Source organism: Acanthochromis polyacanthus, chromosome 6 (genome assembly GCF_021347895.1).
Source record: "Acanthochromis polyacanthus isolate Apoly-LR-REF ecotype Palm Island chromosome 6, KAUST_Apoly_ChrSc, whole genome shotgun sequence".
In the NCBI taxonomy this organism is placed as follows: domain Eukaryota; kingdom Metazoa; phylum Chordata; class Actinopteri; family Pomacentridae; genus Acanthochromis; species Acanthochromis polyacanthus.
The window spans coordinates 33,287,841-33,311,015 of record NC_067118.1 but is presented as its reverse complement, the minus strand read 5'-3'; the positions used below and the strand labels follow the sequence as shown (position 1 = coordinate 33,311,015).

The window sequence follows — 23,175 nt, the reverse complement described above, 5'->3', positions numbered from 1 at the left end:
TGGAGGGCAGCCTATCACCAGGTATTAAATAAAGGCTCCCACAACAGCTGTGACTGACTGCAAAAAGCCAACATAGTGCATACAAGTGTTGTGCCAAAACAAATACAATTATCCTCGTGTCAGTACGTTATTGCTACCTGCTCTGTGCTCTAGATAATTTTTTTTTGTGGTTGGAATAGCTTTAAAGGACCAGTTCAACTCCGATAATGCAGTTTTACACTTGCCATAAAAATGATTGCAGCCCTTACATTGTGACTGATATGTCATTAACACATCAAAACAACTTGATTTCATTCATAATGAATAAAATACTTCTATTGATGTCTGTAACATAATTGTATGTATGTATGTATATATATATATATATATATATATATATATATATATATATATATATATATATATATATATTCTTATAAAAACCTGTGTATAAATCATGCCAGTTACAGTTTAAACAAGGATATAACATAAACCAAACACGTGTAGTCTGAACACTGAAAACAATACTATGATGCTGCCTGTAATCACCCTGAAAGTCATGCCTGATGACATTATAACCTGCAAACTTTCTATCTAGGTCATTATTATTCTGCTACAAGGACACACTTTTGCTGTCACCACAGACGGAAATTATGTGTATGTGTATTATTGTGCATGTTTGATCCTGGCAAAAGTAACTGTAACATAAATTTTTGGCACACCAACTGTTTAGATACTAATACAATACATAATAAAGACTAACATGAAAAAAAAAAACAATCTCTCGCTCAAAGTCTTAGTCTTATGAAGTGAGATATAATCGCATAGATTTGTCATCATACCAGATTCTGCAGTTCAACGAAGATGACTTCTTTGTAGGAGCTCAGGATGTCTGTATAGTTACATCTACGTTTACCCCAAGAGTTGGCCAACAAGAGAACCACCAGGACACTCCGGAGTAGAGATCCGGTCAGACACTATAAAAGAAAGAGGTGTCGGAACGCACTGCAAGGAAATTATATTCTACATCAGGTTTGGTCAGTTGACCCCAGCTGGAGGACACACAAGTCCGTTCAGTCATCCGTCAGTTCGCAGTTTGCATCAGAGGACATCGTGATCAAATAGTGAAATTTATTGTACAGAAGTAAAGTTTGTATCACCAGCGGCGCCGACCGTCTGGTTGCGTAAATACGCACGATGCGTCAAAAGCAGCACTTACCATTTATCATGTTCTTCTGCAGGATCTTCAGACGAGCAAACCCATCTGTGACAGGGCGGTCCGAGGAGCTATTCCTGATCTGGATGCGCTCATTGTATCCAAACTTTTTTTTTTTTTTTTAAATCTTCAGTATGTTTGCACTCAACACTGCGGCAGATAGATGTTGTGGCGCTCCGTGGTTTCCAGCATCACCAAACTGACTGCCGGTCCTATTTCCTTTTCATTCATGCGCTGCTGACGCTGGGTTTAGAATTTCACCAAACTCCAGTCCCATCAAGTCGAGGAAAATTTCTGCAATCAATCACTTACCTCCATCCTTTCGGTTTCGCTGGAAAGACGTGAAACCGAGGAGGAGCGTTGACTCAGTGGAGCAAAGCGCCCGTTCAAACTGTTTTGTAAGAGTTAGGATTTTGGAAATAGTCCAGAATTCACTGACCCTGATTCACAAACAGCCACAACCAAAATGCATAATGAACTTCCACAGAGAGCAACCAAAGTGCTGCCCCTGTATGGGAAACGCACAAGAGGCTTAGTGCACAACCCCGTGGACTGAAAGGTCTGGGAAAGAACGAACCACGAAAGAATTAGTAAGCACTCATTTAAATCACTACAAATTCTTCAGAATGCTTATTGTTTGGGAGAAACAGGGAGTGGTGCCATGCATTTTATTACTTGTTTATTGGATGCCTGCAAAGTATTTTAAACACATCTCAAGCAAGCTAGTAAAAAAGGCAAACCCAACACTATCACATGAGAAATCACGTAATATCACCTGACAAAGAGTTTATATACACTGTCACATCTTGTTGAACCGACATTGCCAAATCTGGACTTCCAACACATCCATGGGGACAGGACACAAAAAATAAAATTCCACTAACAAAAACAACCAATCACTTGATGCCTAAAGGTGGAACAAACTTGAGTTTTGCATATTCCTCTCTTAAAATGCCAATGTATTCACTTTATTTCCTTTATCTTCAACAAACTCAGCAGCTAAAATGACTGAAATTAGAATGTTGACACTGATGAGCAGAAAACGATCATGTCAAAGTGAAAACAACAGAAATTGTGATTCAGCTGCACACATTTAAACACATCTTGCAGTCATCAGGATTGACTTCATTCGTTTTCTGGAAATCACTTGTATGACTAAGCTCCTAATCATGACCAGTGCAGTGCAATATGTTACAATTAATACATAATTCAGCACTGAGTACTGCTACACCCCACCACTGACAGCCTGAATCAACACATCAGCCAGACTGGAAACAACAGTTGCATAATCTTGCCCTTCTTAACATTTTATTTCCATTCACAACCATGTTATCACAGCGTCTATATGAGCAGCTGTCATGTTTATCTTCTACGAGGGATTCTGTCCAATTGTGTACGACAAACAGATCATTAACATAGACAGTGACTTTAAGTTAAATACATCTGAATGCGAACTTCAGCACTCAAAGGAACCTTCTAAATAAATTTGCGCAACTGCACACGAAACCTTACAATATGCTGAATAAGTCCTAGACTCCTCAAGCATTCAGTGGTCTGGTACATAGCTTAACACTGGAAGTACTACAGAGTTTCAAGGTGAAGATGGGGGATGCTGTGTAAATATCCCAAGTAAAGAAAGATACAGTCTGTGAAATACTCATGATGTAATTAACAGTCTGTCTTCACAGATATGCTAGAAAGTTGATGCAAGTTCATTAATTCAGCCAGCCTTTCACTAGAATAGATGTCTTTTCTTTTCTTTAATGATTCAGAGCAGGACTGTGCACACAACATCTGCTTAGGTAATTCTACCAGGTGTGGTTTTACGGCTGAGTTGCAAAAGGAAACAATGCAATGTCTGCCAGAGGTTAAGTAGGAGGCTAAAACAAAGCGGGAAATGATCGTACTAAACTAGATACTTGAGCAACAAGGTAAACAAGACACATTTCCAGAAACAGCTTATCTCCGGCACAATGCACGGTGATGGCAGCACGATACTGGAGGCTGACTGGTATAATAGCTGTCAAATGTGTTGTTACTGCATAAGTGGACGGCGAGTCATTCTGAGTTTTCTGAGCACCAACTTTAAAATATGCTCAGATATGTTTTCACTTTGACATTAAATCACCATTTTCTGTTGGGAAATTAATTAAATTTGCAAAATATCAAAACATGAAAGTAGTAAGAGGTGGTGTGAGTACACAGTATTTGCCAAATTATGAGGAAGTCCTGGTGGAGAAAAAGCGTGTCCGAGGCTGTTCCCTGCTAGACTGGTGACTGCCAGAGTCCTCCAGGTGTTTTCAGTCCAAATCTCCTCAGTCTCAGAATGTGTTTTTAATCCTGCTGGCTACCTGTGCTAAGATCTCTCCTGTTTTCTTCTGCCAGTTCAAGACGTGTTTGGACTCGGCACACCACAGCTCTCCATGGCGAGGCTCTGCGTTCTCGCAGCGCTTTCGCACCTCTTCCTGCTGTTCCTGATGGAAGCAGAGCAGAAAGGTTAGAAATCCACAATGCAATACCTGCACTAAACAAACTGATTTTATGAGTGACTACAAGCCAAAGATCAGGATGAGGGCAGCATTTTAAACTACTCAGCATCACCACACACCTAAGCCTTTGTTTACATCCACTATCACACAGGGGTCAGAAATCAAGAGCACAATTTGTGGCAGCATGCGAGTTATTTTAATTTTTTTTCCGAATTTTTTTCTCTCCAAATATTCGGATCCGTTCGTGTGGTACGTGCGGTGGCGCAGCAGCGGCAGCGGAGACGGCCCGAATAGTCGGAACCGTTCGTCTGGTCTCCCGGGTCCACATTTTCCCCTCGTTTAGTCTTTAGTTAAACTGAAGAATTCCCAAACACCGGTCTTCAGCATCTTGTCTTGTGTTTATGCAACGAAGTGAAGCGTGACTTCAGAGTCGGCAGCCACACGGCCATTCGGGTGATGTTTACAAACACGAATGGAGGAGCCGAAATGAGCCGAAGAACACGGCGGGATGAGCCGAAATGGGCCGAAGGCGCAGAGAAGAGACGAGCTCCGAATATTTTCGTCTGAGGGGAGGTCGGGGTGATCACATCAACATATGTGTATATGTCATAGACATATGTGTATGTTTATGTGATCACAGGACGAGATGAGCCACTGTGGGCAGAAGGTGGGGGTGTGTGTGTGTGTGTGTGTGTGTGTGTGAATATTCGGATACCAAATTAATATCCGGATAGTGCCGTAGCGAACGAATATTCGGGTCCAGCTCTAGTTCTTAATCAATAATCAACTACTGATAAGGCAAACTGATATCACTAGATATTTGTCATGTACTAATATTGCTGTTTAAGTCAACAGATGCATGATATGGCTTACAGAGGTAATTGTGCTAGATGTTTCAACACTCCCTTTGCCAATCCTAGCTGGTCGAGGCCATTACGTGTCACAGAAGTCTTTGTCATGGTGCCCGTTGCTTGCTAAACCCCTACACACCCTCTACGTGCCGACACAGAACTGCACATAATCCGAGTGACTGCTTATGCCAGTTGTTACAAAAATAACCAGTAAGAAAACAACCAGGTATTACAGCTAATCTGCAATACATTTTTTGACATAAATGAAGATAATACAGGTTTTTACAGCATTTTGGAGCTTGCAGAGCAATGGTGAACCCAATGCTTTCAACACTGCATTTCAGACCGTGCCCTCACGGAGCTTTACAGCAAGTTTCTGATCACCTAGATAGTATTAAGGAACAGTCTGGATGCAGAAGCGCATTTTTTTTTGGAAATGCTATTCAGTTTTCAGGCATATACATTGAATTGATTTTAACGATTTTAATGCCCTTGAAATGTGACATCTAAGAAAATGGTAACCTTGAATAATATGTTTCTGCTTCAGTCTACAATGGCTGCAAATTCTTGCTGATACATTTATTTCATTTAATATAACTAGCAGCAAACATTGTTGACTTCTCAGTAAATCTGTTAGGCTCTTCCATCATATAATGCCGGTACTTGGAAAGAAAACATCCACAATTGATGCCTGGAGAACAGCCTCCATAGAAAACTTGTTGCCTGAGGTTTATGTTCTGTACGTCCTCCTTAATGGTGTCACTTTTGTTCAGAGCAGCACTGAATCATAGAAAATGATTTCAGGGGAAGATTATAAAGCATTAGCTGTTCAGTGAAGTCACTGCAGACACGTACAATTCAGAAAAACCAAAGCCACATTAAGAGAACAGGCATCTGATTACAGAATGCATTTGCTAATTGTGTTAAATTCACATTATGGATAGTTTGATAATGCATTTAGCTGCCAAGCAGATGTGATCACTGATTATGCTACACAAGTCCAGACATTAGAGCCTTACTTCTGTGCCGTGCTGCAGCTCAAACTTGTAGAAAAGAGCCCAAGCATCTCCCAGGTCTGGCTCAATCTTTACTGTTCGAAGGAACCACTCTCTGGCTTTGGTGATCTTCCGCTCACTCCAGAACAACCTGAGATATGTAGTGGATGACATTTAAAAACAGTCAGTGAATACCATTTTTTGTAATACTGACTGTTAGTAGGAGTAGAGCTCCTTACAAAGAGGGAGAGTGAAACATTGAAAAGATGCAGTCTTACTTGGCTACAGCGAGCAAAACATGGGGATCATGTTCACACTTCTTCAAAGCATCCACACTCTTGGTCTTCCTCTGGGGCCTGGCCTCCAAGAACACTGCCTCAGCCCACAGGATGCCTTTGTAGACAGAAAAGAGTCTCTAAAACAAGTAACCTCAACAACACATACTTTTGTGCATTAAAGTCTAATCTGCAATCCGGACAACAGCACTACTGTCGGCACAACAAAAGCTTTTAATCACATCAAAATAAACACTTAATTTTGTTTGAGAAAAAAATTAAAACATATAAATGATGGAGGAAATGTTCAAGATTGATGAAAAAGATTAATTTTTCCAACATGTGGCTGCAGCTAGTTTAATGCTGGAAGGTCTGCATTCAAGTAAATACTACGTTTGTTATAGCTTGAAAAAATGGTATGTTTCATAGAATTTCAGTGAAAAAAAGTTTTATATTTGTAAAAGTGATGTCAGTCATAAACTGGGACCAGGCTAAAAACAGAACATCTGCATATGGGTGAATACTAAATTTTACCAATGTTCCCTAAACGCCTCACTTGCTGGCTACAGTTGATGCTGCAGCATAACAGCTCTGACAAATGTACGACCACAAATTTGTTGGAAAATAGTGAAAAGAGCGTTTTACACAGATTTACCCAAATTGAAACGGAGTGATTGTTATTGACTGTGCTGTTTCCTATTACCAGAGTTTTCCATGTCAATACCACAGTCGATCATGTTTATTTAGTCAAACCTGTGATCGCTGTTTAAATTTTAACCATCATGACTGAATGTGGGGCGACTTTTTTTCTGAACTGACTCAGTTGAGATCTCCCATCCCGCACCTGAACAATTTTATCAGCAGACGCATCAAACCAGCCTCCTCCTCTCTCTTCACTGTGTTTTTAACACAATCAGATGTAGATCGTTTTGTCATTGGATCACAAGGTTTTGACTGTTTACACATCAGGTGTGGAGAGACTGAGACAATGTGGAAGAAATATTTTCCCACAAAATTCCTGGAATATTCCACAAAATTCAAGGAAAATATGCACAGAATTTTCATAAATTTTCAGGGAAATTTTCCATAAAATTTCCACAAAATTCCCTGGTATTTTTCATAAAATTAGTGAAAATTTATCTTAAAATTTCAAGGAAATTTTCCACAAACCTGCAGGAAATTGCAGGAACAGTTCCACAGAATTCCAGGAACATTTCCACAAAATTCTCAGTAATTTTCCATAAAATTCCTGTAAAATTCTCATAAAATGTAGGGGAAAGCTACTGGCTTTGTGCATTTTTAAATGTAAAGACCACAGTTGATTGTTTTCATACAGTGGTTAGAAGCTCAAATTGATTGTGATTAATGTTTACTTAATTTTGCAGCCGTGCTGCTGAGCTAGTCATTGTAATTGGCGAGCTCACCGGTTCAGTATCTTCCTACCTGCACCTACACTCTGATCATTAGGTGTGTCTGACTCGGACCTCTCTCTCTCTCCCTCTTCTTTTCTCAATTTTGGTTGAGGAACGCAGAATAGTTCAATAGCGCATTTTACGCATCAGGCAGGAAAAGACTGGCAGAGTCACAGAAAAACAATAAAAGTACGGTAATATTTTCTACCACTATGTCTAATGCAGCAGCTGTCTGTGCTGGCTAAAGCAACAACAAAACACCTTAATGATCATCGTTCACTCAAAGAGAAAGATGCTGCTTTCCAGTAAACAGCAAATTCCAAAGTAAAATATCAGGACATCTGTACATAAACTAAATCTCAAGAGTGAATGAGTCATGCAGCAAAAGAATGGCAACAAGCACACAAGCTGTCCTACCAAAGTAAAATAGTAATGTCAGTGATTTGGAAAGGTTCAGTCAAATGTTGACCATATTACAGTAAAACCCAATACTGAAAGTAGAAGTTCCTATACTTGTACCACTCAAAGATACGTAGTATTTTCTCACAAAATAAATGACTAAGTAGTATTTTTGTCTCAATTGTTTAACTGGATTTTTTTATCGATGTGAAGAATTATGTGAAAATCTGATGTTGCTTGTGCAGAAACATAGACGATTTCACAAATTTTCAAGCACCATTGTAAGTTCACCTGAATTTGGGCACTCCTGCAGGGCTTTGGCCATTAATGTGTTGGCGATGTTCTTCAGTCCAGCCCGGAACTCCAGTCTCACTGATTCCAACCTGGTTAACGTGATCACAAGCAGATACATTTACAGGCACACAATTACATATCGAACTGCTTAATTTATATATTTCAGTTGGGTTTCTGTGCTTTAGTAAAAGCACATTTACCACATGTTTAATATACTATATGCACAGGTAACATCTTCCAAGCTAAAACTTCATTCAAGTAGCATGCCACACTTTCTCTGTCGAGTATTTTCTCACCATAGCTCAGGGCTCTGGGGGTTTTTGAGTCGTGCCTTCTCCAGGATTGCTCTGGCTCTGGTCAGCTGTCCCACTCTCTCTTCAAGGCGAGACAGCAGCAACCACAGGGGCACGGAGTGGGGACACTTTTTCAACTACAGTAAAAAATTAAATGTTATCATCACTTATTCAAGGTATTGATGACAATCATTCTCACCAAAAACAAATATGACCATAAAAACTCTACTTCCTTAGGTCCCTTGCACTTCTAGTTAATCCAGTGGCTAAACCAGCCTGTGCCCCAAACATTGCCCCACCTTACCCCTTGGTTATAGGCTTCTCTGGCCTTGTCCATATTTTCACACTGCTCCTCAATCTGGCCTCGCATCATCCAAAGCTTGGGGAAGTCCTCGTAGTGTTTCAGGGCCTCGGTGCACAATTCTTGGGCAGCTTCTATGTTTCCCAGCACCCACTCCAGCTTTACTGACTTCATGAATACCTGTTTAGATTAAAAAGAAACACATTTGAGATAGGAAAGGATAGGAAGAAATATATCAAATACCAAATTCTAAGGGCATAGCCTAAATGCCTAATGTGTAATTGCTTCATTAATACCACACAAAAATATCTGACAGGACAATCAGTACAGCCATCACTAAAGCAGGCTCTCTTGGTCATATCTGTCAGCATAAAATGCAGATAACAAAAAGGTGCATTTCAGAGTCTGGTAATTAAACAGCATGGCTGACAGCATCTGTCAACCGGATGAGTACAGAGTGTTTCGAGGTGTAGAAATCCTGCAAGTCTGAACCTGAGAAAGACAGAAAGGTTATAGAAACTACCTCAAGGACAATGAACAGTTAACCTACTATTAAACACTTTAAAGTGGAAAAGAATAAAAACTGATAGTTAAGTCACCCATGAAACACGGGCCACAGCTCTATAAATGCTAACATTACCTAATCAAAAACACTACAAGTTGGTACAAAAGGTCACAGGCAGGTAGTTAGAGAAGAAAAGGACAGAACTGCTTCTATACAAAGACAATCTATGCCTGTGCAAGTCTCGCTTTGCCAACCCATTCTGTGGAACATAGTGGTCTGGCTGCAGTACACTAACATTCTGCCATAGGGGAAGAAAAGAAAAAGATTTTGGGTTTTTATTATGCTATAATGAAAAGAGATAATTCACCAATAAAAACCAGCTAGATGAAGGTTTTCACTGGGAAACACTGATGCATCAAACCTGCAATGCAGACTTTTTGTGTTCCCCAGAAAGTTCAATTTCCTTTTTTTCTCTGGAGCATCAAACATTTTCTTGGATGCTTCCTAGCTTTTTCTGCCATACTTCTGGTTTCTGTTGCTTCCCTTTTCAGCCCTGGTACACCGGTCATTGCTTGTTGATGTAAAACACATCATTAACTGTGCGCCAACATGGGAATGTCATCACAGACAGCAGATTTACTACTCTAGCATAGTGTGAAATCCAGATTTAACCAGCCGCTTGATGGGCTTGATCAACATCGCGGGAACCCATTTGGCAAAGGCTTTAATGTACCAGATGTTAATTTGTATGTAACTTTGCACGTTGGATAGAAAGACCAATTTTAAAGTTTTATTCAGCAGAAAACTGTTTTTGTACACAGTAGCCCTCATGAGATCTTGTAATGGGTAAATCTCTGTTGATGTCCCACTCTCTTACACACACTCACCCGAGCTGTTGGAGCGCTGCTGCGAGCTTTAGCCAGCAGTCGACGCGCCCTTTCATACTCATTATTCTCCGACTCTAGTTTGACAGCAGCAAGCCAGATTTCTTCACTGTTCGGGTTAGCCTAGGAAACGAAAAAGAAAAAAGACAGACAGCAGTTGGATAAGAGGGGAAGAAGCAGGGGAAAGGCGAGTTAGACACAGTTACACATAGAACACAACAGTATTTAACATACTACTGTTTGCATGACTGCACTATACCTGGAAGGCCAGAGCGAGGATACTTCTAGCTGCTGGCACATCCTCAGCCAGCCATTTGGACTTGGCACCCATTAGCCACAGGACCTCTGCTTTGGGACAGTGAGCCACAGCCCTCTGGAGCAGGGCCTCCAAAGACTCTCTGAGAGGTGGAAGAGTAATGTATAGGAGGAGCACAGTGGCAGTAGATGAAGTACAGGGGAAATAAGTGGAGCGAACAAGAACGTTAAGTATAGTGATAAATTAAAACAGCAACAGATAAAGATGTGCAGTAATACAGTGCATGTGTAGTCTTTGACTTCTACTGTACAGCATGTTTAGAAACCAAAGCTGGTCACCTGGTGCCATGGTTCTTCTCAAAGTAGGCAGCTCTGAGCCAGACGCTTTTTTTACTGGGGAAGACCTGCAGAGCGTGGGCATAGATGGCCCTGGCACACTCCAGCGCTCCATGAGCAACACACTGAAGCAAAACAAATAAATATCACCACATTAAGATAAACTCTGACAGTAAATTAATATGTAAATGAATCACTATAGGTGTAGAGAACTGAATGTGGTCTAGGTCAAGAATCTATCCACACTCACACTGTCTGCGTCCTCCATCCAGGTGTGTTTGCGGTCCTCCTCTTCAATGCCAATCCCTATGACGGCTCGTATCACGGCCTGACAAGTAGCCACACTACCTGCTTTGTCACACTCTTCAGCATCCTGAAGGACAAGAAGAAGCATTTAAGAGCAAAGAGACTAGGTGTGAAGAAGAAGAAGACTGTGAAAAGTTAGGGCAGGAATTGCAGACACTAAATTTAAGGCAGCAATTTCAATGGAACAATAAAGTCATTTACATGTAAATATTTACACACATGATGTCACAGGAACATGCCTTTTGCTACATGATATAAGAAATCCCTGAATCCTTTGATTAACTGTTATGTCTCTCTGTAATCTTTCGACCTTGCAATGGCAATTGAAGAGTTTTGGGATGGTGCACAGACTTAACTGTGTTACCCGTCTACACTTGAGAGGGTGCGGATATAAGCTGTGCCTGGGGAGTCTTGCATCGTTATCACACTCCTGCTGCAGGAGCTTGCCTTGAATGCTGCTTATACCTTTATACTCTATATTGTAAATAGCAGCTTAAGGTCATTACGTTTTGAATTAAACTAGTACTTTTGTAAACGCTGGTGTTAGTATAACAATCCATGACTGTAATCTCTAAACAATTTTTGGGAATACTGGAGGACAAGTTCAGGGGTTTGAGACCAACAGAAGAAGTGTTTTTTTTTTTTGAAAAATAGTCTACATCTTCATATACCAGCAAAAAACTATTTGATTTTGAGCACTGAATAACAACTAGAAAATGGTGTAATTTCTCTTTAAGAACTGTCAAATCCCATCATTTTACTTGTGATGGTTTACTGGCAAATGACGTAGATAAATCTTTCACAATAACCACAAACTTTGCCAGAGGTAGAAAAAGTCAGGTAGTCAACAGAAACAACAAACTGCAAATTTATTTCAGTGAAAGCCTAGGATTGCAAAATAACCGAGAATAAAACATCAGTCACAGTGCTGACTTGTATTCTGTTGGATCCAGATGAAATAACAAGGGGCTGCTTTGCCAAAGTATGTTGGCATGCTATCAAAGGCGTCAAACAAATGACGCAGCCCATACTCCTTCAACACTTAAGTTTAAAGGCACAGGTATTCAATTTTGCATGTTATAATTACAGGATTATTCATGGATATAGCTGTATTTCACTCTCACATTTGTAAGTCACAAAACCCAACCACTAGTTACAGCAAGCAAGTAAGAGACAAACAGACCAGGCGATGCACTGCCCAGCAAAGTTAGCAAGATACACAACTTCTAGCAGAGATTTACGCGGTGCAAGCTAGCACATCACCCTTATGTTATTGTTATTTGCTGGCATCAAACATGACGAGAACAGAACACAAGTGCACCTCGTTGCATTTGCATGTACACAGCATTATGTCAACACTGGAGACTGGTCTGGCTGCACGTCTTTGTCATTCTGCTATAAAGAGGAAAAACGCTGGGGTGTGTCTGTATTTCTCTGATCTAATCACTGGGGCAGTGCGGAGCCCATGATGAAGGGATGGTACCTACGAAATAGCGCTAATTCAGGAAAAAACAAAAGGCAAACAAAAAAACCCGAGCAGATAAGGCTGATTGCACGATCCTAATCTCACTAATTTTCAATGTGTAGGTTGCTAGCCTGAGGGACTGTTGTTGTCGTTTCCCATAGTGACAGCATTTGTATTCATTTCATATGACCTCAGGGAAGGCAGTTATTTACTCAGCGCAAAAAGCTTCCCTCTGCCATAAACGGTAGGAAATCCTGCTCTCTGCTTTGCTGCATCAGAGAAACCACAAAGCCACGGGAACACACCTGTATCCACTGTTCTCTGTTGATCTCCACACCGTTGGCACGTAGAGAAGTAATGGCTCTGTCAATGATCTTGTCCACCATCTGAGTGTTGCCATTGGCCTCCTCCAACTTCGCAGCAGTGATCCAGATGTGACGATCCGTGGGAATATTTTCACGAGCTTTGTTCAAGACACGACGGGCGTTCTCGTATGTTTCTAACCGAGCCAGTGCCAGCCACAACTAAAGAGGACAAAATAGTGTGACATTAAGATAGGTCTAAATGTCCATATGTTGTGATGTACAGTGGAACTTTCAATATTTCATGTTGAGTAATAGTATATGAAATCCCACCGTACCTCCACACTTGTAGGGCAACACTCCACAGCTCTGCTAAGCATGATCCTGGCATCCTCTGGTTCCTCCAACTCAACAGCTGTCTTCCACAGTCGAACTGACTTGGACACATTTTCCAGGGCTACATAGATAAAAAACAACTGCTAAGTCACTTCCCTGGCAATTCCTAATTCACAGTGACAGACCGTACATTACCAGGTGTTGCAACAAAATACACAACAGTCAAAACAGAGGCTCAGCACAGACAATATAAACACGCTAATAAACAGATCAGCCATTGTAACACGTACAAAATCAGAAAAGGAAAAGCAATAAAAGTCAAAGAACACAAAACCCCCCAAAAACCATACCACAATGAAAAAAAAAAACACCTAACAGATTAGCAGTGCATTAGCAGTAAAGTTTAATAGCAATGGGAGGGAAGACAGAGTGTAGCACATGTAATAGAGAAAAGTAGAGCAGAGATAGCTGGACATGTAGAGACGGAGAGAGCTCTTCCTCAGAGGAAGCTCTACATCCATCTCTGTCAGTGCGGTATGCTGCTGGGAAATATTGGTGTGTGTGTGTGTGTGTGTGTGTGTGTGTGTGTGTGTGTGTGTGTGTGTGTGCGTGTGTGTTAGGGCATTGACACCGTGGTTAAATAGGGTGTCTGGCCTTTACGAGAAGCCAGAACTACAGCTGCTAAATGTAACCTTGATGAAATCTTTTTTCGCAATCTAATGTGTGCATGGACTGAATGGTTCTGAGTGGCTGCTTTTATGAGATGAAGAACGGATTTAGACTGGTCTTGAATTTCAGCCATGCAGAAGTTAGGCTTTTCCTTTTGGAAAGAAAATCATTTCTTATTCATTCATGTTTTGCAATGCCAGAAAGGCGTGTGAACCTCAGCTAATAAAAACAGCAACGTTTCTTTTAACAATACACATAATTTATACACATAACAAAAATAAACAAGAAGAGCACTTAGAGAGCACTCAGTTGTTGTATTATTTCTGACAGCTAAAATACTGAAAAAAAAATCTGTGGCAGAAGTCACAGCACCATTGAATTTGTCATTCAATATACAAACAATACCACAATGTTCCCCCTGTCGAATCGCCACCTTATCGCGGTAGAGGGGTTTGAGTGTCTCGGTGATCCTGGGAGCTATGTTGTCCGGGGCATAAGCCCCTGGTAGGGTCTCCCAAGGCAAATTGGTCCTGGGTGAGAGACCAGACTAAGAGCGATTCAGAAGACCTCGATGATATCAGAAATAGGTGAAGCCGCTACCTCGCCCGGGTTAGGGAAACCGGGGCCTTCCCCTGGAGCCAGGCCTGGGGGGAGCTCGTAAAAGAGCATCTGGTGGCCGAGCCTTGGGGTCCCGTGGGGCTCGGTCGGGCACAGCCTGAAGAAGTAACACGGGGCCACCGCCCAGTAGGCCCACCACCTACAGGGCAGGAAGTCGGGGTCGGGTGCTATGTACACCGGGCAGTCGGCAGGAGTGGACGCCTGGGCATGCCTCCCCCTGGTGGCGTAGACTAGCTCTGGGGACGTGGAACGTCACCTCGCTGGCGGGGAACGAACCTGAGCTGGTGCGGGAGGTGAAGCGATACCGGCTAGATATAGTTGGGCTCACCTCCACTCACAACAAGGGTTCTGGAACCAGAATCCTGGAGAGGGGTTGGACTCTCTCCTACTCCGGAGTTGCCCAAAGTGAGAGGCGCCGGGCGGGTGTGGGGATACTCACAAGCCCCCGGCTGAGCGCCGCTTTGGTGGGGTTCTCCCCGGAGAACGAGAGGGTCGCCTCTCTGCGACTTCGTGTTGCGGAGGAGAAAACTCTGACTGTTGTCTGTGCGTACGCGCTGAACAGCAGTTCGGAGTATTCGGCATTCTTGGAGTCTCTGGGTGGTGTCCTGGAAGGGGTACCGCCCGGGGATTCCATAGTTCTCCTGGGAGACTTCAACGCTCACGTGGGCAACGATGGAGAAACCTGGAGGGGGGTGATTGGGAGGAACGGCCTGCCCAATCTGAACCCGAGTGGTGTTTTGTTATTGGATTTCTGTGCTAGTCATGGATTGGCCATAACAAACACCATGTTCGAGCATAAGGTTGCTCATAAGTGTACTTGGTACCAGAGCACCTTAGGCCAAAGGTCGATGATCGACTTTATAGTCGTATCGTCAGACCTGCGGCCGTATGTCTTGGACATTCGGGTGAAGAGAGGTGCAGAGCTGTCAACTGATCACCACCTGGTGGTGAGTTGGAGCCGATGGCGGGGAAGACTGCCGGACAGACCTGGTAAACCCAAACGTGTAGTGCGGGTGAAATGGGAACGTCTGGCGGAGGACCCTGTCCGTAGGGTTTTCAACTCCCACCTCTGTAAGAGTTTCTCCTGCATCCCGGGGGAGGTTGGGGACATGGATTCTGAGTGGGCCATGTTCAAAGCCTCCATTGCAGAAACAGCTGCTAGGAGCTGTGGTCTGAAGGTCACTGGTGCCTGTCGCGGCGGCAATCCAAAGACCCGCTGGTGGACGCCAGCGGTGAGGGAGGCCGTCAGGCTGAAAAAGGAGACTTTTCGAGCCTGGTTTGCTCGGGGGTCTCCCGAAGCAGCTGACAGGTACCGGCTGGCCAAAAGGGCGGCAGCTGTGGCAGTAGTGGAAGCTAAAACTCAGGTGTGGGAGGAGTTCGGGGAGGCCATGGAGAAGGACTTTCGGTCGGCCTCGGGGAAGTTCTGGCAACCGTTCGACGCTTCAGGAAGGGGATGCAGGGCTTCGCTCAGGCTGTGTACAGTCGGGGTGGAGAACTGTTGACCCGTACTGGGGATATTATCGAGCGGTGGAAAGAGCACTTCGAGGAACTCCTGAACCCGGTAAACACGTCCTCTATGGAGGAGGCAGAGCCTGGTAGTCGCCGAGGTAGTTAAGAAGCTCCTCGGTGGCAAGGCGCCAGGTGTGGACGAGATTCACCCTGAGATGCTGAAGGCTCTGGACATCCTTGGACTGTCTTGGTTGACACATCTATACAATGTCACGTGGGCATCGGGTACAGTACCTGTGGCGTGGCAGACCGGGGTGGTGGTCCCTATTTTTAAAAAGGGGGGCCGGAGAGTGTGTGCCAACTACCGCGGTATCACACTTCTCAGCCTCCCCAGGAAAGTTTACTCTAGGGTGCTGGAAGGGAGGATCCGACCGATAGTCGAACCTCGGATTCAGGAGGAGCAATGCGGATTCCGTCCCGGTCGTGGAACAGCGGACCAGCTCTTTACCCTTGCGGAGCTGCTGAGGGGGTCATGGGAGTATGACCTGCCAGTCTACATGTGTTTTGTGGATCTGGAGAAGGAATATGATCATGTCCCCCGAGGGGCTTTGTGGGGGGCACAGCAGGAGTATGGGGTCCCGGGCTCGTTGCTACAACCCGTTCGGTCCCTGTACGACCAAAGTTAGAGCTGTGTCCGCATACTCGGCACTAAGTCAGACACGTTTCCGGTGGGTGTTGGATTCCGCCAGGGCTGCCCCTGGTCTCCAATCCTGTTTGTGGTTTTCATGGACAGGATTTCAAGGCGCAGTCGTGGTGGGGAGAGTTTTCGGTTTGGGAGCCTCAGGATCGCATCTCTGCTTTTTGCGGAAGATGTGGCTTTGTTGGCGTCCTCAGACCGTGACATCCAGCACGCACTGGAGCGGTTTGCAGCCGAGTGTGAAGCGGCGGGGATGCGGATCAGCACCTCCAACTCCGAGGCCATGGTTCTCTGCCGGAAACCGGTGGATTGCTCCCTCCGGGTAGGGGTAGTTGATTCCCCAAGCGAAGGAGTTTAAGTATCTCGGGATCTTGTTCACGAGTGATGGGAAAATGGAGCGAGAGATGGACAGGCAATTGGTGCGGCATCAGCAGTAATGCGGGCGTTGTACCGAACCGTCGTGGTGAAGAGGGAGTTGAGCTGTAAAGTGAAGCTCTCGATTTACCAGTCCATCTACGTTCCAACCCTCACCTATGGTCATGAGCTTTGGGTAGTGACCGAAAGAACAAGATCAACGGATACAAGCGACCGAAATGAGCTTCCTCCGTAGGGTGGCTGGGCTCACCCTTAGAGATAGGGTGAGGAGCTCAGACATCCAGAGGGAGCTCGGAGTAGAGTCGCTGCTTCTTCGCATCGAAAGGAGCCAGTTGAGGTGGTTTGGCCATCTGACTCGGATGCCTCCAGGGAGACTTCCTTTGGAGGTTTTCCGAGCACGTCCGTCTGGGAGGAGACCCCGGGGTAGACCCAGAACTCGCTGGAGGGATTATATATCTCGTCTGGCCTGGGAACGCCTCGGGATCCCCCAGGAAGAGCTGGAAAGCGTTGCTGGGGGGAGGGACATCTGGAACGACCTGCTTCGCCTGCTGCCTCTGCGACCCGGCCCCGGATAAGTGGAACAAAATGAATGGATGGATATACAAACAAAATTACCTTGCGCCAAGCACGGACGTGTGTTATGCAGTGTACGTTATGTATCGATACCAAATTGCATGATCTAAATATGCAGCGGGCGGTGGGAATTGATAGGACTCGGAAACAGCTCCACAATTTAATCAGTTGTTCTTTGCATCACTTCCAACGGATAAGTCCCGATAGGTTTCTTGATCTGTAGTAGGATCGCAATCATGTGATCGTTGGCAGGCAGCTGCTGCATTGTTCATTTCTAGTCAGATAAAGTGACGCTGTACTGCTATCTTGCAATGATACAGAAATATTTAACAAATCAGTGGATGCAGAACTATAAGCCACATCACTGTCAAAATCTAATCACTCGGTCCTTGTGTCATTTCTGAGCTTCCCTGAAAATTTCATCTAAATCCATTAGTCTGTTTTTGAGTAATGTTGCTAACAGACAGACAAACATACGCCGCTTGTCAAATAACATTCCTAATAATAATTCTAAGTGTAATTTCAATCATTTTAAATCTATTGTAGGAGGTGATGTGCTAGCCTTACCCTTCCTGAGGACGCGTTTCTTTGCTCTGACATCCGTCTCCAGCTCTGCAGCTCTGATGTAAATGCGGACCGACTGTGGCAGGTGACGAACAGCCTGAGCTACCACAGCTTTAGCTGTGTCACCAGGTTGGAGCCTGGCTGCCTCAAGCCACACATCCTCACTCTGGTTGGCAGAGAGAAATTATTTTCAACAGAGGAATCCTTACATACATCTATAAGAACAGGAGGCAAAGGACTGTTTTCCCGATTTACAACGTAGTCCAGTAGTAATAAATGTCATTAAAATGACCTGCCAACAATGCAAACTGAAATGCTTGTTATAATACAGCACCCAGTAAAATATTAAACATAATAGGTTAAATCAAGCAAACAAACCAACAAACTTTCTGACAGCCACGCATCATTAGGTCCCCATCAGATTTAGTGTACTGTCCGTTCATTTACCTTAGGACACATCTCTGTGCCCTTCATGATCAGGTTCCTGGCCACCTGCAGTTTGCCAGTGACCTCCTCCAGCCTTGCAGAGGCAATCCAAGCAGGCGGGTGATGAGGATTGGTCTCTCTCACTGATTTAAGCAGCAGACGAGCCTTCTTGATGTCACTGGACACAAAGCCAAAAATATACCATCAGACACAGACACACAGACACACAGACACACAGACACACACACACACACACACACACACACTTCTTGAACATCTCATGCCGTCAGTGTCTCTCTACCTGATGTCTCCTCCATGAGTAGGGATCATGGAGTTCAGATCTGTCAGATAACCCTTGGGATCCACAACTGTCTGCCCGCTCACAGAGTCAGACACCTGAACAGATAACAGGCAAACACAGGAGAGATTATAAATAAATCCTGAAAGTCAAGATAGCATAGCATGACTGACAGAAACAGGTGAAAGTGAAAATGGCTCAGAATGATCGCTTACCTGACTGAGCCTCATATCCATGAGTGTGTTCCTGGCCTGACCAATTTTCCTCATATCCAGCTCTCCTGTCCCTGGTGTCATCAGACCAGGGGTCATGCTTCCTGGGTAAGGTGTGTTCAGGCCTCCCAGCTAGTAGAGACAGCAAACAATGATAACAGAGACGAGCGTTGTCTTCTCTGTGACGATTTTGTTACAGCACGTTTAAACAGCTCATGAAACCATAGCCCTTTTTTCACTACTGTAAATCATACGTGTGAAAATTCCTTTAAAACTGAGCAGTGGTTTTCAGTTGCAGACAGAAAAGTAGGGTCAAATCATAGCGATAATGTCAAATTTGAAAGTGTAATTCACAGATGCCAAAATTAACAACTGTTTAATCAACAGGTCATGTTTGCTTTTAATTCAAAGAAATGGTGGTGCATATTATTTGTACAGCAGAACAACCATGTCACCTTTTAACACTGTATTCTCAACAACAGGGACCCTTCAGTGTGAGGAGATTTCTGTTTTCAGTTGTAAAATGAATGTCCACTTAGACTACATGCTGCTTGACAAAAAAGTGAGCACTGGCACACTGCATACATAAGGTGAAGTAAACTGATTTGCTTCTTTGCAGTGACTCCTGCTGGGGCAGACTGAAACTGCACCATGATGTTCAGAGATGTGTGCTTTTATGACGATGTGTTCAACATAAGTTATGAGTATTATAAAATTTACTGACTCCTTGCAAAGGGTCAACGGTGGTGTGATTCTCTCCAGTCTGCAGGTGTTTAGAGAAGAAGCTGTCAGGGACAGGGGTGAGCTTCTCATAGCGGGGATTCCTCTGGCGTTTGTTCCTGGCATCTCCCACTTCAGGGATGCTCAGCCACTCCTCCTCTGACACCTCTGCCAACTTTCTCTGTGAGGAGATTTTCAAGAATAAACAAGAATGAAGCAGAGATGTGAGTCAACTTGGAATATCAGCAATGCTGTTGAAGTTTCTTCTCATAATTATGTGCGAAGAAGGCAAAATATAAACAGTGGGAGCTCACGTCAGCAATCATCTGTCGTGGCCATTAAGGACCACCAAAATAATCAAGATCGGAGTAACAAACTTCATCATTCCCCCCAAGATCCCCACAAAGAGCTTACAAACAGCCAGACAGTGTGGTATAAAAACAGCAATGCTAAGGAGCATAACTCCCTCCAGTGGGTCATAAGAGCAGCAAAAAATACCACAGGAACAGCATTCCCAAACCTGCTTTCAAGAGATTGCAAATGGCCTCAAGAAATCATGAAAGACTGAACCCAACCTATGTACAGACTCTTCACAATCATGCTGTGTGATATCAAAGAATGTGCAGCAAATGAATAGAAGCAGCAGCTCCAGGATTCCATCTGTGTCTACTCAGGAGGTATATTCAGTTTTATATTCACAGCAGTCAGTTGTACGTCATCCACACAATGAAAACTCTGACAGTCCAATTCGCAATCACTTTAGGTCTGTAGAAAAACACACATGAAGCCCTAACATATACTTTGGGTTACTTTACATGAGTGTCTTCATGTAAAATTTGGCACCTTATGTGGTATGTGTAAACATCTCACAAAACAATCACAGTCCCAGCAGTGTTTTGTCCATACCACACTCGCACTTTACGTGTTACTTTTCAATTACAGACTGCATGATGGGTTGTAATAACATCCAGACCAGTTACTTAAGTACTACAGACTGCACAAAACAATTCAGACTGCTGCACGACCGATACTTTTTAGTAGTATTGCTATAAACATAAGATGCTAACCACGGCAAGTTTGCATAGTTCACTAATTTTTTTGCATACAATACACCATTAAGTCAGCATATATCTACATTGCATCATTGATTATAACAACACAGAAACATCAGTACATTTGGAAATAAAGTTTTGCATTTCAAAATTAATTTACAATGTTATGGCAATTGTTAAAATTTTATTGTGATCAAAGTTGAAAAAGAAAGGCAACAGTTTGGCATGTCATGTGCAATTTCCTTACCTTCAGATCTGAGAACTGCTGCTGGATTTTGGGTCGCTCCATACGGTATTTTTCAATCTCTTCCTTTTCTCTCAGCTCCCTAAAGATTCACAGACAACAAATGCACATGAATAACACTCAAGTGCCATGTCAAATTCAAGTTATATCACAATATAATGTAGGCAGGCAGACTAGTTTTTATTCTAACCTTCTTTCTTTGCGTCTTTCATCCATCCTCTTGTCCAGTGCTGCATAAATAGCATCGGCTTCTTCGTCATCTTTCTCATAGGGCCCACTGGAGAACAGGCTTCCTGCGTAGCCGTTGAACTGCAAGAAAACAAATAAGAGAATAACATTAGAATGGCGCTCATCAAATAGGAAGAGTTTCCATATGGTTGATGAAATGAGAAAAATCAATACACAGCTTGAGACAATCTAATCATAGGCACCTCATCATAGTTGGTGTCGTTCAGATCTTCATCATCATCATCCTGGTTCTTTTTCATTTGGTCCCCAACTGTTCTCTTTCCAGGGGGTGCATGTCTGTCATCCACTGGATCATTGGCATCACGAGCAGGACCAATATCAGATCGGGTGGTGAAACCAGTAGCACTGGAGAGGAGACATTCCTTTAGCTATTACAGAATTCAACACAGTTTTGCAAATCAACATGCACTTGAATGTTTACTTTAATGCATATGGACAACACAGACATATCTATAATCACATACACTGTTTGAATAATTTCTGATAGTATCGCACTGACTGATCTCAAGTCAATAATGACTTGTCAAGAATGTAAATCAGTCATGTGAGCAGCAAAGGTTTTATATTTTTAACTCTATTGACACCATTAAAGCAAAAGATTCACGAGTTTCTGCTTGTCACTGGCCAATACAGTATGGGCAGAGACATGCAAAGTGATTCATTAACAAGGCTGTGCGGTAACAACAAAAGATAATAAAATCATTGCCGAAAAATAAAAGGAAAGAACTTGTCACAATTAATGACTCGTAGAAACACTGTAAAACTAATGTGCAGTGTACCACGAGTATGTCATACGTATAAAAGCAACTGTGTGGGCACGCATCTGTATGTAATAAACACATTTACATTTTGTCAGTGTACTGTTACTGTTGGAAATTAGGTGCTATAATTTTGGATACAGATTTGAGGTCAAAGCTCAATAGTCAACAGACTTCAGCATCCCATCAATAACTGAGTGCAATGAATCAAAAAGTAACTCACATTTAGTTTAATAATCAGAGTAACTCCAACTCTATAGTTTAGCTTGCTTAACAAAAGTACGAAGGTATCAAATCAGCGCAACAACAGATGCCTTTGCATAACAGTTTGCTAAACTCGCGACACAACTTAGCTCGCGAGCTAAAGAGCTAGGCTCGCTAGCTAGCTAGGTAGCGTCAATGCAGCTCACCCTCTGCCGAGACCGGGGACGTAGCCGAGCGGAGCGGGCATCCCCAGGAACGGCTTCTTCTTTTTCCCCATGAGCGGAGAGGCGAGGGGCATTATCGGGGGTCCGCCACCGGCCCCCGCAGCCCCGGCGCCTCCCGCAGACGCCTTGGAGACAATTTTAGGCGCTTGTTTCGCCGCGGCGCTGGCCATCGTTGCTAATACGACGAGGAGGCTCACTGGCGGATAAACAACAGTCGCGCTTCCGGTCTCAGCAAACAGCAACTCGGTGCCTCAAGAAACATCCGGCAGTGTTTGTAACAGCGCCTCATTTAGGACTGGCTGAATATTCTTCATGTTCAGCTCTATAAACGTTTTCTGTTTGGTTTCAAAGATGTCAGTGTGAATGTTACATATTTATAATCCCTCTCTTGCTGTGTGATTGTGTGTCTGAAGATCTGTATTTAGTACATTTATTACGTCTCATGCTGGAGTTAGTCTCCGATTAGAAGCCACAGGAGGGCGCCACATACTACATTTAATCAGAGACTGTATGTATTTAATACAACTGATAAAATTCAGAAAATGCCTGTAGCATTTATAAAATTGATTCCGAATAGTATTTAATGTTTGCAGGGTTAATGTTATTTTAATTATATGTTCTTAATGTGCTGCATGAAGTAAAATTAGGGCATGTTTGTGTAAAATCTAGTAATTTAAACTTTTTTTCTGACATTTGTCCAATATTCTGCCTTACTGTAGAAGTCTTATAATTACTTTTCCTAATGACAATAATGCAAGGATCGAAAGCATATATGTATAATGTGTCAATAGTTCAATTAATCTTAATAATCACATCATTTGTTCCTCTACTCTCCTGACAGTGTAATAAATGGACCTGCCTCCCCAGTCATAGCAAACATGACACACCTGACATTTGCCAAGTCTGAATCTTGCATATTACAAGACCCTTCCCATTTTTCAGAATTTCAC

At 43.2% G+C, this 23,175-nt stretch overlaps 1 protein-coding gene across 1 annotated transcript; it reads right to left on the bottom strand.

Moving 5' to 3' along the window:
* Window positions 1-1,857: 1,857 nt before the first annotated feature.
* Window positions 1,858-22,451, bottom strand: prpf6 (PRP6 pre-mRNA processing factor 6 homolog (S. cerevisiae)). The gene is made up of 21 exons (XM_022192080.2): window positions 22,208-22,451; window positions 21,222-21,384; window positions 20,981-21,099; window positions 20,794-20,872; window positions 19,499-19,675; window positions 18,778-18,906; window positions 18,566-18,660; window positions 18,286-18,442; window positions 17,842-18,004; window positions 12,896-13,014; window positions 12,561-12,779; window positions 10,735-10,857; window positions 10,488-10,609; window positions 10,153-10,291; window positions 9,897-10,016; window positions 8,508-8,684; window positions 8,207-8,340; window positions 7,908-7,999; window positions 5,809-5,923; window positions 5,555-5,681; window positions 1,858-3,669 (listed from the first exon to the last, which is right to left on the bottom strand). The coding sequence occupies exons 1-21, from the start codon at window positions 22,393-22,395 to the stop codon at window positions 3,517-3,519; spliced, it is 2,910 nt and encodes a 969-aa protein (XP_022047772.1). The 5' UTR covers window positions 22,396-22,451; the 3' UTR covers window positions 1,858-3,516.
* Between the last annotated feature and the right edge of the window lie 724 nt (window positions 22,452-23,175).